The sequence below is a fragment of the Diaphorina citri genome, unplaced genomic scaffold (genome assembly GCF_000475195.1).
Source record: "Diaphorina citri unplaced genomic scaffold, Diaci psyllid genome assembly version 1.1 scaffold51, whole genome shotgun sequence".
NCBI classification, from domain to species: domain Eukaryota; kingdom Metazoa; phylum Arthropoda; class Insecta; order Hemiptera; family Psyllidae; genus Diaphorina; species Diaphorina citri.
Genome location: NW_007377488.1, coordinates 362,867 through 379,118, shown reverse-complemented (window position 1 = coordinate 379,118; position 16,252 = coordinate 362,867). Strand labels below are relative to the sequence as shown.

The window sequence follows — 16,252 nt, the reverse complement described above, 5'->3', positions numbered from 1 at the left end:
CTCACTGAATCAGTTGTAATTAAAATAATTCAAAATCATCACTTCAAGGATATCATTGATAAGGTAATAAAGTAAACTTTTAAATGTGATGGTTTATGTCCTCAGATTTGCAAAAATATTGACGTCCAAAGGTTTTATTTCAGCTCAGGATTTGAACCTCGCTGAATCAGTTGTAATTAAAATAATTCAAAATCATCACTTCAAGGATATTATTGATAAGGTAATAAAATGTCGTAGTCGGATCCCATGATATCTCGAAGTCTTTTAATTTCCTGCGAAGTTTTTGGTTTTCCCCTCTCGTTACTCGGTTCTAGCACAAAAACGGACCGTTTGTTCCTCAACGGAGCTATTTCTGTGTCGTAGTCGGATCCCATGATATCTCGAAGTCTTTTAATTTCCTGCGAAGTTTTTGGTTTTCCCCTCTCGTTACTCGGTTCTAGCACGAAAACGGACCGTTTGTTCCTCAACGGAGCTATTTCTTCGTCATAGATGTCATCCAAGTCCACATTTTCATGTAGTCCTTCCTCCAGCTCTCTTAAATCTCTCTTCTTTAGTTTCAGCGCAGAAGTTATACTATGAAAATAACGCGAAATTCGACTAAATTGTTGCATGTTGCATACACAGAAATATGTACATGTATGTCTGTCTGTTACGCTGATAGACCTTTTGTTGTCCTCTTTTCACGAGAAAACGGCTTGACCGATTTTGATGAAATTTTTTGTGGTTGTTTAGCAGAGTACGGAGGGTGACATAGGCTACTTAAATTTGTTACATTCCATCCTAATTTTAAAATGGCATTGCTTCAAATGCATCTTACGCCGCGCTGATCCTGTACAAATGATGGGTCAACCACTAGTTGTGAATAGTTTCATAGCTATTAGAGCTACATTTATTTTACAATATTTCAAACAGAGTAGGGCCTAAGGGTACCATTTATTGACCCTCCCAAGGGTTTTCCATACAAAAACGATTATATCTCTGGTCCTAACTATTTTGGAATAGCGCTTTTAGGTTCATTTGAAGCGGAGTTTAGCTCTTAACAGAGTGTAACAACTACTACCATTTATTGACCCTCCCAAGGGTTTTCCATACAAAAACGATTATATCTCTGGTCCTAACTATTTTGGAATAGCGCTTTTAGGTTCTTTTGAAGCGGAATTCAGCTCTTAATAGAGTGTAACAACTACCTGAAAACGGCTACTTTCCCTGTCGCGTATAATATCTCTAGTAGCGCGGTCAAACTTTCTTGACTTGGCGGGGCGGAGCGCTACCGCGCTCCTTAATTTGTAGCGAAACAATAAATTGATCATTACCTGTCGTGTGGTCGGTATACTATAGTACACATCCAAGTTGACCGGTCTCCGGAACTTCTTCCCGTCCACAATCTGGTACCAATTCTTTTCAAACTCCCCATTAGACAGGGTGTTGGGAGAAAACTGCTTGATTTCCTTCGGGAAGCGGAAATTCGGAACCGTACTGGCGGCCCGATACCATAGTTCGTCGTCTACTATGGTTGTGGCCCAGGAGAAGAAGTATCGGCTAGCGATATCGTCTCCCATATCGGGATTCAGCAGTTCTTCGTTCCCTGTGAACAGAGGTATTGTTTGTTGTTTTGTTTTTTCTCTTGAGAAATGTTGCTCCTTGGAATTGCGGATCAACCCGGGGGCAAAAATTTCATTCTCTGAAATGGCAACAGTGGAGGAGATGGTCGGGTACATCAAGTACAAGGATGGAAATTGCGGATCAACCCCGGGGCAAAAATTTCATTCTCTGAAATGGCAACAGTGGAGGAGATGGTTGGGTACATTAAGTACAAGGATGGAGAATTGGCTAAACCTCCACCCCCTGCACCTACACCTGCACCTGCACCCATATCACCAATTAGCTGTGGAATCAAACTCCAACCGTTAGAAATCCCAACATTTGATGGTGCCTGCATTGGCAATTGGCCCTTATTCATTGAGATGTATCGAATCAACATTCATAACCGAACGGATCTTACAAATGCTCACAAGCTACAGTACTTGCTTTCTAAACTTAGTGGTGGTGCGTTGGCAGTGGCTGCTGGTATTCCACCAACGGAACATAATTATCAAGTAATTTATGATGCCCTATTAGAAAAATATGATGACAAAAGAAATTTGGCTACTTATTACATGGATAGTTTGTTGAACTTCAAGACTCAGTCTGGGTCATTGGAAACATTCATTGACTACTTTGGAGCAAATGTCGCCCAAGTAATTTATGATGCCCTATTAGAAAAATATGATGACAAAAGAAATTTGGCTACTTATTACATGGATAGTTTGTTGAACTTCAAGATTCAGTCTGGGTCATTGGAAACATTCATTGACTACTTTGGAGCAAATGTCGCTGCCCTCAAGGCATTAGACCTACCAAACTTGAGTGAGTTCTTTTTATTTTACCTAGGTAACTCTAAATTGGATGAATCAACTAGGAAACAGTTTGAACTCTCATTGGGCAAACATGAAATTCCCACATTTCACAAATTATTGGAATTTGCTCAGAATCATAATAAAATTCTCAATAGACTTCAATGTCTGAATAGTGGTACTGGTAGTTGTGAGAATTCTACTAGAGTTAGGCCCAAGATTCAACATACTGCTAGTAAGCGTGGAACTTCTCACACCTTTGTAATGAGAGGTAATATGTGTGTTCTCTGTTCTGAGGAACATCCATTGTTCAAATGTAATAAATTTTTGAAATTGTCCCCACAGGAGAGATATGGTGTAGTCAAGCAGCATGACTTATGTGTTAATTGTTTGGGTACAGGGCACAAAGCTAACAATTGTCCGAGCAAATCCAATTGTAATATTTGTCAGTTCAGACACAATACATTGCTTCACTTCAATAGAAATGGTCAGGTTAGTACAAAATCAGCTTCTGCTTGCAATAATTTGGTTCAACCCTTGTCAGCAGACAATGTGCCAGGTACAAGTGCTACAAATGTAGCTAGCCAATGCATGTCTCTCTCGGTACATACATCACAATACTATTATTAATTTTGGCCCTTGTTTAAAATTTATCAACATTGACCCTCAAACCAATGTACCAATTTGTAAACTTTATTAGTTAGTTGTATGTCTTGTTGACTTGAAGCCTGTAAAGCCTTCAAAGCTGGGGGAATGGACGGGCCAACTTGAACTTTGTTCGCACCAGGCCTCGTGAGCCCCGGCCTATTTTAGGAAATCAGCTGATAAAAAAAAAACATAAAAAATGTGATTTTTATAAAATAAAATTTGTTGGTTAGAATTTTGGATCATGGAAAATTTGCATTCTGGCTTTTCGACATTTGACTTTTCTTTTCAATTCTTCTTCATTTAAAATTACAGTCCACTTTATCTTGGTTTATTATTGGCTTTTGGATTATCAGGATTGAGAAGAAACATTCATTACACATCATTTACATCACAGCCAAAACATTACAATGGTGATCAGGGGACAACACAAACAACTGTGTTATTGGGTACAGTGAAAATTTTGGTTTTAGATGTTTATGGTAAACCCCATGAAATGAGATTTTTATTAGATTGTGCTTCTATGAGTAATATTTTGTCATTATCTGCCTGTAAACAACTTGGTTTAAAAACATTGTTTGTGGCTACAGATTTGAAAGGTGTTGGTTCAATTTCTAGTCCTGTGCAGGGACAAGTAACCATGAGATTTGGCTCAAGGTTTGACAAACGCTACAATTATACCATCAAGGCTCTTGTAGTGAATCATGTTGTAGATAAACTACCTGTCAAGTCTGTAGACCTGTCAAAATTGGAATATTTACAAAATATTAGGCATAAACTGGCTGATGATGAATTTATGGAACCTGGCAACATTTGTGGTATTCTTGGGGCACAAATTTATCCGTATTTGGTATCGGGTGATCCATTGCTTGGTAAAGATTGTAATCAGCCAGCTGCCATAAATTCAACACTTGGTTATGTTGTGTTGGGCAATGCACCTGTGTTGGATACAGAGCACCATGAGAAACAGTACTGCATGTTTCAGTGTGATTTGGATAAATTCTGGGAATTGGATAGTGTGCCTGAATCCAAAACAGGTAAGCTGAGTCCAGAGGAAATTAGTTGTGAACAAATCTACTCAGATAATGTACATAGAGATAAGCAGGGGATTTATAGTGTTCCTTTACCATTCTGTGAGGATCCTAAACAGCTGGGGGATTCTCTCAACATTGCATTAAAAAGATTTTCTCACTTGGAGAAAAAATTGGATTCTAACATTAATTTGAGGTGTGATTATAATCAAGCAATGACAGATTTGATAGATAATGGTTTCATGGTCAAATGTGCATCTTTGGATCAAGGTGATTTGAATGGTTATTTTATCCCTCATCATGTGGTTACCAAACCTGATAGTCCTTCTTCTAAAATGAGGATTGTATATGATGCTAGTACAAAAACTTCATCGGGGAAATCACTCAATGATATTCTCCATGCTGGATCAAAGATGTACAATGATTTATTTTGCATTTTACTCAAATTTAGACTTTTCCCTTATGCTCTCAATGGAGATATTACAAAGATGTTTTTGCAAATAAAGCTCCTCTCAGATTATTGGAAATTTCAGAAAATACTTTGGAGGTTCTCAAACAAAGAGAAAATAGATGTATATGAGCTGAGAGTGGTTATATTTGGCACAAAGGCATCTCCCTATTTAGCCCAACGTACTGTTAAACAGTTGATTGATGATGAGTCTAAAAATTTTCCTCTAGCCTGTCAGTATATTGGTGAGTCATTGTATATGGATGATTGTGTGATTAGTTTTCCCAGTCAAAAGGAAGCTATTGAATTTTTTAATCAAACTGTCAAATTATTTGCTTCAGGTGGTTTTAGATTTACAAAATGGTCATCTAATTCTCCTGAAATATTGGAACAAATCCCTATACATGATAGACTTGCTGAGATGGTATCCTGGCACACAGATGACTTCTCTCACAAAATATTGGGCATGCTTTGGAACACCTCTTCTGATAGTTTGTTCTTCAAAATCAATGGACTCTCCAAACCACTCACTAAACGAGGTATATTGGCTTCTATACTTACCATGTATGACCCCATGGGCCTTCTGGCTAGCTCTCTCCTATCCTGTCTTTCTTCTCTCTTCGCTTTCGGGACGATAAGACCTTAGCGGTTACAGTTCCCTCTATCAAACCTCTTACAATAATAAATTACAATTATAAAATTACAATAATAATAGCAGTTATACAGTGACGTTAGACCTCTCCTTAGCAAAACGTTGTGGTCTCAGCCGAGACGACGTGACGTATGGATTACTAAGTAGGTCACACTAGAGTCAATTTTGGCCTTCTGGCTCCTGTCATATTGTGGGCTAAACTTTTGATTAGGGAATTATGTATTTTAAAATTGGATTGGGACAGCATTCCCCCACCTCATTTGGTTCAACTTTGGCAAACATTTCAAGCTCAACTTCCATTGCTTGAATCATTGGCATTTCCTAGACATATTGGTGTTTATCTACGTCGGAAAAATAAAATGGGAAAACCCCAAAACGTGGTGTGACCTCATTAGAAAAACATGGCCTAAAACACTTTCTAGATTCGTTCATTCGGCGAGCTAATTTCGAGAGATTCACAAAATGTGAAGGATCAATAAATTATCTAATGGATTTATTTGTAAGACAAATGGAAATAATGTAATTTCATGAGAAAGACATTCCAATTAACAGGACAAGGACGATAAAATTTTGATGAATGGTTTTAGCAAGCCACGGCGAAATGGCCGCCATTTTGTTATTCTACTTCGTAGATTAGTGGAAAAAACAGGGGGCTTGAAAATTCAATTTAAAAACACTTCTAGCTCTACAAATCTATTTCGATTTCGTGAGGTGGGTAGTTTAGTATATTACGATTCATATTTTAACGAGATTTACATAAGTAGAAGAGAAAGAGAAAACTCGTGTATAGAGAGCAGTACAGGGAGGGGTAGGGTCGTTAGAGCCGACAGAAACACCGCGTCCTCTGGGTGTTTTCAGGGCGAAACCAAACACTAAAAACACTTTGGATTAGGCCTTCTGGCTCCTGTCATATTGTGGGCTAAACTTTTGATTAGGGAATTATGTATTTTAAAATTGGATTGGGACAGCATTCCCCCACATCATTTGGTTCAACTTTGGCAAACATTTCAAGCTCAACTTCCGTTGCTTGAATCATTGGCATTTCCTAGACATATTGGTGTTTACAAAGATTGTAAGTTTCAATTGATTGGTTTTTCTGATGCTAGCGAAAAGGGCTATGGGGCCCTAATATTTAGTCGAGTTTCGTTACCCAATGGTTCTATAGTTATTCAACTGATTTGTGCAAAATCAAGGGTTTCCCCCTTGAAAGTTGAGAGCATTCCAAGGCTTGAACTTTGTGCTATCTTGCTTATGTCATCCCTATTAAAGGTGGTAATTGATTCTTACACTCCTAGGTATCCTATTGATAGCATCTATTGTTTTACTGATTCATCGGTTGCCTTGTGCTGGGCTCACTCTCCTTCGCACCTTTTCAACACATTTGTTGCCAATAGAATCAGTAAAATTCACCAAAATATGACTGCAACTTGACTAGATTGATTAGAATTGGCACATTCAAAGTTCTAAACGACTAGATTTCCCACGGATTCACAGGAGATAATTTTCACTTGGTCTCGTTACGAGAACGATTCACTTCTGCCTCAGCTGCCTCTGATAAATCGAGAAGTAAAATTAGTTGAGGTGTTGGGAGGCAGCTGATAACGAAAATATGTTGAGCTAATGCCAAGATATGACGAAAAAAAGCATCATGTATTTTTTTTCTTCGAGGGTATTTTTTTTAATGGTGGGATTTATAGCAAAATTCCCACAAAAATCTCGTCCTCAACACGCTCCCCTGTGCCAGATCCCAAAATCTGTAGGATCCCGTTTATGTAGAAAAACAGACTGAAGAAAATTTTCATCCAAAATGTAAACAAATGGTAATCAGCTGATTTGCGAAAACGGAATAATGCGGTTTTTCTTCATGAGAGTTTATTTCCTTGTTAAAAAACTCAAAGGTTGTGGGTGATAAGAGATTGGTGCAGTTTCCTACACAAATATTGCAATGGGTTTTGCCGAACAAAGGTCTCGTATTGTATTCGAGGTAGTCATAATGTTATTCAACTCGGATGACAAAGGAGTCTCTTGTTACTTGGTCAAGCAAAAGGTCAAATGGAGACACATTCGGGGAAAATATTACCTACTTTGGCGGAATTTTCTTTGCACTGATAACAAAACGAGAACGCAAAATCTGTAGGATCCCGACTATCTAGAAAAACAGACTGAAGAAAATTTTCATCCAAAATGTAAACAAATGGTAATCAGCTGATTTGCGAAAATGGAATAATGCGTTGCGTGAAGTATTTGCAGTTTGAAGGCATCAAATGGAGACACATTCGGGGAAAATATTACCTACTTTGGCGGAATTTTCTTTGCACTGATAACAAAACGAGAACGCAAAATCTGTAAGTAGGATCCCGACTATCTAGAAAAACAGACTGAAGAAAATTTCATCCAAAATGTAAACAAATGGTAATCAGCTGATTTGCGAAAACGGAATAATGCGTTGCGTGAAGTATTTGCAGTTTGAAGGCGAAAGATGCTGTTTCTTTTTGAGATGAGAATATGCAATGCGTATTGTATTCAAGTTTTGTCGGGCGTACTTAATTTCGTGATGTTGATCAAGAAGTGTCCGCGGGCCGGGTCTCGAGAAATATTCGTTTCGGATGACAAGTTTTGTCAGGCGTACTTAATTTCGTGATGTTGATCAAGAAGTGTCCGCGGGCCGGGTCTCGAGAAATATTCGTTTCGGATGATAGGTATTTAAAGGCAAAATTTCGACAAAGCTCAAAAAGAGTTCGCTTTTTTCAGGACCTTAGATTTCGGCCAAAGTCGCTCAGATTTAATGCAGACATTCGATAAATTATGTAGATAAAAAAATGCCCCTGGGCCCTGTTTCCAGAAGGTACAGTTCGGCCGTTATTCAGGCTAAAGTTCCGCTATTTAAGGCTATACAACTCTTGTATTTTAAGCTACCTAATGTAATCTAAACGGTTTGGGCCCTGTTTCCAGAAGGTACAGTTCGGCCGTTATTCAGGCTAAAGTTCCGCTATTTAAGGCTATACAACTCTTGTATTTTAAGCTAATGTAATCTAAACGGTTGTCTGATGGAGGATTTTCAAATCTCTTTGGGGGGAAAAACCCCCCAAAGAGATTTAAACACTTGATAGAGGGGACTGCAACTGTCAAGATGTTATCATCCCGAAATAGAAGTGAGAAGGAAGACAGGAAAGGAGAAATCCAGCCGTTCCGACAATGATCATTATTCGTTCAGGATAAAATCCGTCCCGGGCGGGAATTGAACCCGCGGCCTAGCGCTTACAAGGCAGACGTTGTAAGCTCCAAGCTGGTTATTCCGGGCTATTTTTTCAAACACAATAATGAGACGTCGGAAAGCAAAACACGTGAATGGAGGGTTTATTTTTGACTGCGGCGAGGTGCGGGGCAGGCGGGGCCCAGTAGGTCACCTTAGCCAGGGTCAAAATATTGGTGAGAAACGAGTCAAGTGTGTTCCAATCTATTCGAACAATGTTTGAACATTGACGAAATGATATCAATAATTTAGGGTCAAAATATTGGTGAGGAACGAGTCAAGTGTGTTCCAATCTATTCGAACAATGTTTGAACATTGACGAAATGATATCAATAATTGCTATCCCATAGCCAGCGGTGATGGCACGTCCAATATATCAGTTCCTATGGGGACATATTTACACGCGTAAAAAAGCCAATTTCATTTTGTAAAGGGGTGTCCACACATAGATCGATGTCGACTGAACCATCCACACTGCCTCGATAACATAGATTCGCCTCGTCGATCGATCAGCCGGTCAACTATGTTTGGACACACATTAACGATGAAAACACCTACTATCTACATTGGAATCTTTGTCTGTGTCGTAGCATGCTCAAAGTCCATTCAGTATATTATGTCCTTTTATAGCCCATCATAAAAGGACATTGATGCAATCAAACTTGGGTACTAAAATGAATGCAATTTTCATAACTCGTAAGAATCGAACCCGGGACCTTCAACCGTTCAAACCTCTTGAAAGAGAGAAATAAAAAAAATCTTTTGAACAGTTGGAGCATTACAGTCCCTGGATAAACCTTTCGTATTGATAATTCAGTATATGACAGGAATTCTCTGACAATACACTCATACTGCACCACTGCCTCGATAACATAGATTCGCCTCGTCGATCGATCAGCCGGTCAACTATGTTTGGACACACATCAACAATGAAAACACCTACTATCTACATTAGAATCTTTGTCTGTGTCGTAGCATGCTCAAAGTCCATTCAGTATATTATGTCCTTTTATAGCCCATCATAAAAGGACATTGATGCAATCAAAGTAAGTTCTATGGGTACTAAAATGAATGCAATTTTCATAACTCGTAAGAATCGAACCCGGGACCTTCAACCGTTCCTCCTTGAAAACTGAGTTAAAATTTCTTATCTTGGGATCCTGCGAACTGGGAAGGTAATCGATGATCTAGCGATCAATAATAAAAATGAGCTCTCGGTTAAACAACAAAACAACTAGGTACATAAAAAACTGTTTACCTACATAGGTAGCTAGAAAATCTAGAAATTAGAAATACGTCTATGAATGAACCACGTAGGCGTGTAGTGAATGTGTATAGTCCTAGTGAGTATTGAATTATTTATTGATAAGAGTAGTTGGTAGTTGACCTCCTACACAAGTCAAAAACAAGTTCCATTCAACTAAAAACAGCTGCCCTTTGCTCCAAATCGTCAATTTTACTATTTTAGAACAATAAATTTTACACTTACCTACAGTCATTTGCCCGAATGAGAGCTTGTATTAAATTTCGTTCCCCAAGAAGCTCGCCAAATTTTACAACTTGTCTTGGATTTGAGCCACCAACCTCCAGATTCGAAGTCCATCGTTTCTATTGTGCTTACCACTGCATCAATCTTAGTGTTGCGGTTGCAAACTTATCGGACATTTTTTCGGGAAACTCACTCACTATTCGTGATTTTTTTGGCATCTCCACTAACATTGGGAGTTTGGCATCTCCACTAACATTGGGGGTTTTAGAATCTCCACTAACATTGGGAGTTTTGGTATCTCCACTAACATTGGGAGTTTTGGCATCTCCACTAACATTGGGAGTTTGGCATCTCCACTAACATTGGGGGTTTTAGAATCTCCACTAACATTGGGAGTTTTGGTATCTCCACTAACATTGGGAGTTTTGGCATCTCCACTAACATTGGGAGTTTGGCATCTCCACTAACATTGGGGGTTTTAGAATCTCCACTAACATTGGGAGTTTTGGTATCTCCACTAACATTGGGAGTTTTGGCATCTCCACTAACATTGGGAGTTTGGCATCTCCACTAACATTGGGGGTTTTAGAATCTCCACTAACATTGGGAGTTTTGGTATCTCCACTAACATTGGGAGTTTTGGCATCTCCACTAACATTGGGAGTTTGGCATCTCCACTAACATTGGGGGTTTTAGAATCTCCACTAACATTGGGAGTTTTGGTATCTCCACTAACATTGGGAGTTTTGGCATCTCCACTAACATTGGGAGTTTGGCATCTCCACTAACATTGGGGGTTTTAGAATCTCCACTAACATTGGGAGTTTTGGTATCTCCACTAACATTGGGAGTTTTGGCATCTCCACTAACATTGGGAGTTTGGCATCTCCACTAACATTGGGGGTTTTAGAATCTCCACTAACATTGGGAGTTTTGGTATCTCCACTAACATTGGGAGTTTTGGCATCTCCACTAACATTGGGAGTTTGGCATCTCCACTAACATTGGGGGTTTTAGAATCTCCACTAACATTGGGAGTTTTGGCATCTCCACTAACATTGGGAGTTTTGACATCTCCACTAACATTGGGAGTTTTGACATCTCCACGATTAGTACAGTATGCAATATCCTACACGAGACCCATACTAAAGATAGGTACCAAAAAAAAAGATAAAATGCCAACATAGTTAGCTTGGAGGCTAGCGCGACTGCCTTGTAAGCGCGAGGTCACGGGTTCGAATATCGCTCAGAACAAACTTCATCCACAGATAAGGTTCGTTCTCGGAACGGCTGGCTTTCTCCCATCTTTCAAATCTCTTGAAAGATGGGAGAAAAGGTAAGGGAAATAACAAGGAAAGTTTTCCTGCAGTCCCGAAACTAGTACTCTTAAGATCCCCTTCCTGGGGACAAAAGAGAGAAATAAAAAAAAAATCTTTTGAACAGTTGGAGCATTACAGTCCCTGGATAAACCTTTCGTATTGATAATTCAGTATATGACAGGAATTCTCTGACAATAGGTACCGGTACACTCATACTGTACGGTACCTACCTACTTGACATTAATATGGACTTATATGGCCAACCATCATCCTCTCCCCGCCCTAGGATTAGAAATAAGGCAAACGTAGTTGTCAATTAATAAACTCAAGGTCATCAGGCTGCCTCTCTGATAAGCAGTGATAACGGGCATGGAACAGGGCCAGAAACAACTTGATGAGATCACTTGGGTTAAGCAACGTTCCACGTGGTTGGTATCCGTATGGGTGACCAACCGGGCAACCGCGGGATCAGGGAATCGCGTGCTTGCTTTTCTCGGTCCCACTCAGACTGAGTGAGATTCATCATGATTAATGTGAGTAGGAGACTGACAATCGCCGAATGCAGAATAAGACCCCCCTGGGACAAAACCTTAGCCCAGCCTAGTTAGCTTGGAGGTCTACCTTGTAAGCACTAGGTCGTGGGTTCGATTCCCGCCTAAGGTAAATTTTATCCTTGTCGTTCGTTCTCGGAACGGCTAGCTCTCTCCTATCCTGTCTTTCTTCTCTCTTCGCTTTCGGGACGATAAGACCTTAGCGGTTACAGTTCCCTCTATCAAACCTCTTTAAAATTACAATAATAATAGCAGTTATACAGTGACGAAAGACCTCTACTTAGAAATACAATAGTCCGTCCACTATACCTTTTATTATTAGTAATAATAAAGGAAGGACGGACTAAAAACGGTATGGTCTCAGACGACGTGACGTATGGATTACTAAAGTAGGTCACTAGAGTCAATTTTTCACTTGTTGGCAACCAGTACCTGAGTTAGGCCCGGGACTACTAGTCCACATTAGTTGACCACTTAACCTCAACAGGGACTTGCAGTCCCGGGCCTAAGTGAATGGGACAATTGCGGTACTGTAGTTATAAATAAATATATCCCGTTTCTTTGTGTTATTATATCCCAACTTTGGTGCTCACTGCAGGATTGTAGTAGGATTTTCCAAATAGGTATGTCAATAATCCAGCTCCCAATGGTTGTAGGTTTTATAATCTCCAAATCATCCCTTTCGGAAACAGGCCCCTGGTACATACGCCGTTCAGTCGAAATATCCCCGATAACATCCTTTTACAACTACAACAGATGTTACAAAAACAACTGATATCCCATGGTTTTTGATCCCAATAAAATTTAATCGCTCGGCAATTAGGTACCCCTATACTTTACCTTTTGATGTATTTCTATTTCTCCATAGAAAAGGCTAGTACATAATTAATTAATTAAAAGTACATAAGTAGATGGGTAGGTATCTACTTATGTACCTACCTATTTTAATCACTATTATTGATTATATTCTTTAATAATTACTATTTTTCAACTTTTTATGAGCTGTTTACACGTTGAAGCTTTACGTAGGCAGTTTTTTTTTATCTTTCTCTAAGCGTGTGGTGTACATGCCTTCTTTGTTATCAGCTCTAGGGCCAGCCACTTTGCACAATCTAGGTCAAAGTCTGACCGTTTTGCTGGGATTTCAAGAATTTTGTCGTCACGAGGCTGAGTGCACCGCGAAACAGTTGATTAGGGCGTGATGTGTCCCGTCCGTCACCTGTCCAGATAATAACCACGCACGACGATGCTTAGTCCCGCGGCATCCAACGCTGTATTACTTAGGCTGGTCTCACATTGCACACATAAATGCGCGACTTTGAGTAGCGCGTAGTCGGCTGCAAAACCCAAACTATGAGAAAGTAAAAATGATAAGAGAACCTCTATGAACTTTGTATCGTTTTCACAAGTTTGGTTTTGCAGCCGACTTCGCGCTACTCCAAGTCGCGCGACTACGCTCCAAATGAGCGGCATGCCTTTCAATCATAATCGAGAGGAAGCACGAGGGCGCCACCAGTACCTCTCAGCACGTTGGAGAAAGCTCCCTTGAAGAAGGCGCTGGGACCTGAGGGGAAGCAAAAAATGATAGGTTGAGAAAAAAGTTCACAATGTTAAGGCATACAATATAACCAAGTCATATAAGAATTATTAGCAGCGGTGCAAACGGTATTTACACAAAATTTACTAACATGTTATTGTTAAAGCACCTTGTAAAAAATAGTAATAGAAAGTAAAAGAAAAGTCCAATTCAGCAAACCCAGTTAGCTTGGTTGCATGCAACTTATTAGAGCTAGATGATGGGTTCGCTTCCCGCTCGAGAAGGACACAAGAATCCTAAACAGCTATAGTTCATCCAGATCAATGTGACAGCAATGAGTCATCAACCCAAAATGAAGGAACCAATCATATTGCAGGAAATCCTTACATTGTTGCATTTGAGGTAAAGGGTAAAGGTCTATTTTTGATAAACTCTCTCTTTTAAAATGCAGAGGTAGCTCTAAGTTCAGAGGTTGGATTCCAGAACAGGTAAGGTGGATATCGCCTTACCTGACTTTGTTTCACTGTCGGAGGAAGCACTGTGCAATATACCTTCCCCTTTTAAAGATTATCTACCATTGCACATGTTTGGCAACAATGCCCATTTTTTTTGTTGTCATATTGATCTGGACACACTATAATGTCGTTCACGAAACAACTGGCTTTCTCCTACCCTGTCTTCTCTTCGATTTCGGGACTAAAATTACTCTGTTGTTACAGTTTCCTCTATCAAACCTCTTGAAAAAGAAAGAAAACCGGTTCTTACCTTCAGTCTTGGCGATGACGGCCCAGCAGTGGAGGGTGCCCTTGTAGACGATCTCAGACTTGCCACGTCCAGACTGCATCATCAGACGTCTTCTCACGGTGTCGAAGGGATAGGACACAATACCGGCCACAGTTGTCACAACCTGATGAGAAACAAAACCATTTATTTTATTTCACACACATTTTTCTTCTTCTTCTTCATACATCTGGAATACCAGGTTGTTCATACCATTTTACATCTTTAATCCAAATGAAAAATCAAAATCTAATCTAATATGTGTGACTTTTAAGGCAGGATTACCACAACTTTTTACATTCCACAACCAACCGGGTATGTCGACTATATACAGATCAAAAGGCAGGAGAGGGACCAGAATCAGGAAGTAGATTTTTTTTTTTTTTTGTGTTTATTAAAGTGAGAATAATTTATTATGCTAAAAAAAATCTTGGTCATAAAACTGGTGAACTTCCTCAGTAATTCTCCAGGTTTTCCCTACGCTTGTTCAAATCCTAAAAAGAGACGAAAGTAGGGCACACTCACCTGGGCAATACCCCACGAGACGAGGAAGCCAGCGTTCTTGGGATCGGGCAGCATTCCCTTGGCCGTGTCGAAGAAGCCGAAGTAGGAGGCGCGGTAGATGATGATACCTTGCACGGACACTCCGAATCCACGGTACAGACCCACAATACCGTCAGACTTGAAGATCTTGGTCAGACAATCACCCAGACCGGTGAACTCGCGAGCGCCGCCAGTCTTACCGACGTCAGCACCCAGTCTGAAAACAAACAAATTGGAATTGATGGTGTTGGTTCAACGAACGAACTGAGATACAGACGCGATGCAAACTTGTGAAACACGTTTCATGAAACGTGCTTCATACGTCAATGCGCTGTTTCATGAAACGCGTTTCTCAAGTCTGCATTGCTCATCAATGTTGAAAACTCGACAATTTTCTCAGAGAAAAAGGTAAAGTAATTTTGTATTCAATCTGTCATCAGGCCTGTTGAGCTTTTTGTACCATCACATGTTAATATGGACAAATAGATATTGGTCATCATTTAACAGTTTATTCTTAATTTTAATCACATAATCTCTTGAACTAGGTACTAGAACTTCTCTTCTTTTTACATATATCAAATACATACCTACACCAAGTGGCTGTATTTTTCTAACTACCTAATTCATAGGAACCAAAGGAAGAATCTTTGTGTTAAGCAAATTTAAATGTTTGCTTTCTCGGCCTTTTGGCTAAGATCAAAGTGCACAGTATCTTTTCTTAACTCCTTAATAGGTACCAAGATAGAGTTAATAATAAAGAAGAAAACCCTCTCTTACCTGGTACGGGCAAAGTCCAAGGGGTAGACGAAGCAGAGGGAGGTGGCTCCAGCGGCACCACCCGACGCCAAGTTTCCGGCGAAGTAGGCCCAGAACTGACTCTTGTCAATTCCGCCCAGGAAGATCTGCTTGTACTTGTCCTTGAAGGCGAAGTTGAGGGCCTGGGTGGGGAAGTACCGGATGACGTTGTCTACAAATCTATTTCGATTTCGTGAGGTGGGTAGTTTAGTATATTACGATTCATATTTTAACGAGATTTACATAAGTAGAAGAGAAAACTCGTGTATAGAGAGCAGTACAGGGAGGGGTAGGGTTGTTAGAGCCGACAGAAACACCGCGTCCTCTGGGTGTTTTCAGGGCGAAACCAAACACTAAAAACACTTTGGATTGGACTTACCTTTGTACCTTTGTTCTTCACTGATTTGTTTGGAAATGTGTTGGACTTGGAGGAGCAGTTTGACACGCTCAATGGGGGCGACGGCGGTTTTGGACACGGCGGCAGACACACCGCCGGCGATGAAATCCTTGGCGAAAGCCACGGGATCGGCTAATGCTGGGGCCATGGGCATTGGAGCCTCCTGTTTCTGCACGGTTTTACTCATGTTTAGGAATTTAGATGGTACAAATTAAGAACACAAGTTCACACAAAAACACAATTTCGTACAAAAACGCGGAGTCCTAACTCGTAGCGATGCACGGGACTGAAAGGCAGAGGAGTGTGTGGCCCAGACAATCGATAGCACAATGATCACCCCACTGCTTTCAAATGGACGAATAGCGACGTGCCGTGCTCGGATAACCCAGTTTTGACTGTACAATATGCGGGAAGTGGGG

At 40.1% G+C, this 16,252-nt stretch overlaps 2 protein-coding genes across 2 annotated transcripts; one reads left to right on the top strand and one right to left on the bottom strand.

The window, feature by feature from the left end:
* Positions 1–1,746: 1,746 nt before the first annotated feature.
* LOC103516180 lies at positions 1,747–5,316 on the top strand. Its single transcript, XM_026828473.1, has 4 exons — positions 1,747–2,122; positions 2,264–3,011; positions 3,436–5,103; positions 5,284–5,316. The coding sequence occupies exons 1-4, from the start codon at positions 1,776–1,778 to the stop codon at positions 5,314–5,316; spliced, it is 2,796 nt and encodes a 931-aa protein (XP_026684274.1). The 5' UTR covers positions 1,747–1,775.
* A 7,943-nt stretch (positions 5,317–13,259) lies between these two features.
* On the bottom strand, positions 13,260–16,189 carry LOC103516169 (ADP,ATP carrier protein 2-like). The gene is made up of 5 exons (XM_017446971.1): positions 15,800–16,189; positions 15,419–15,616; positions 14,624–14,858; positions 14,084–14,225; positions 13,260–13,345 (listed from the first exon to the last, which is right to left on the bottom strand). The coding sequence occupies exons 1-5, from the start codon at positions 16,018–16,020 to the stop codon at positions 13,260–13,262; spliced, it is 882 nt and encodes a 293-aa protein (XP_017302460.1). The 5' UTR covers positions 16,021–16,189.
* Between the last annotated feature and the right edge of the window lie 63 nt (positions 16,190–16,252).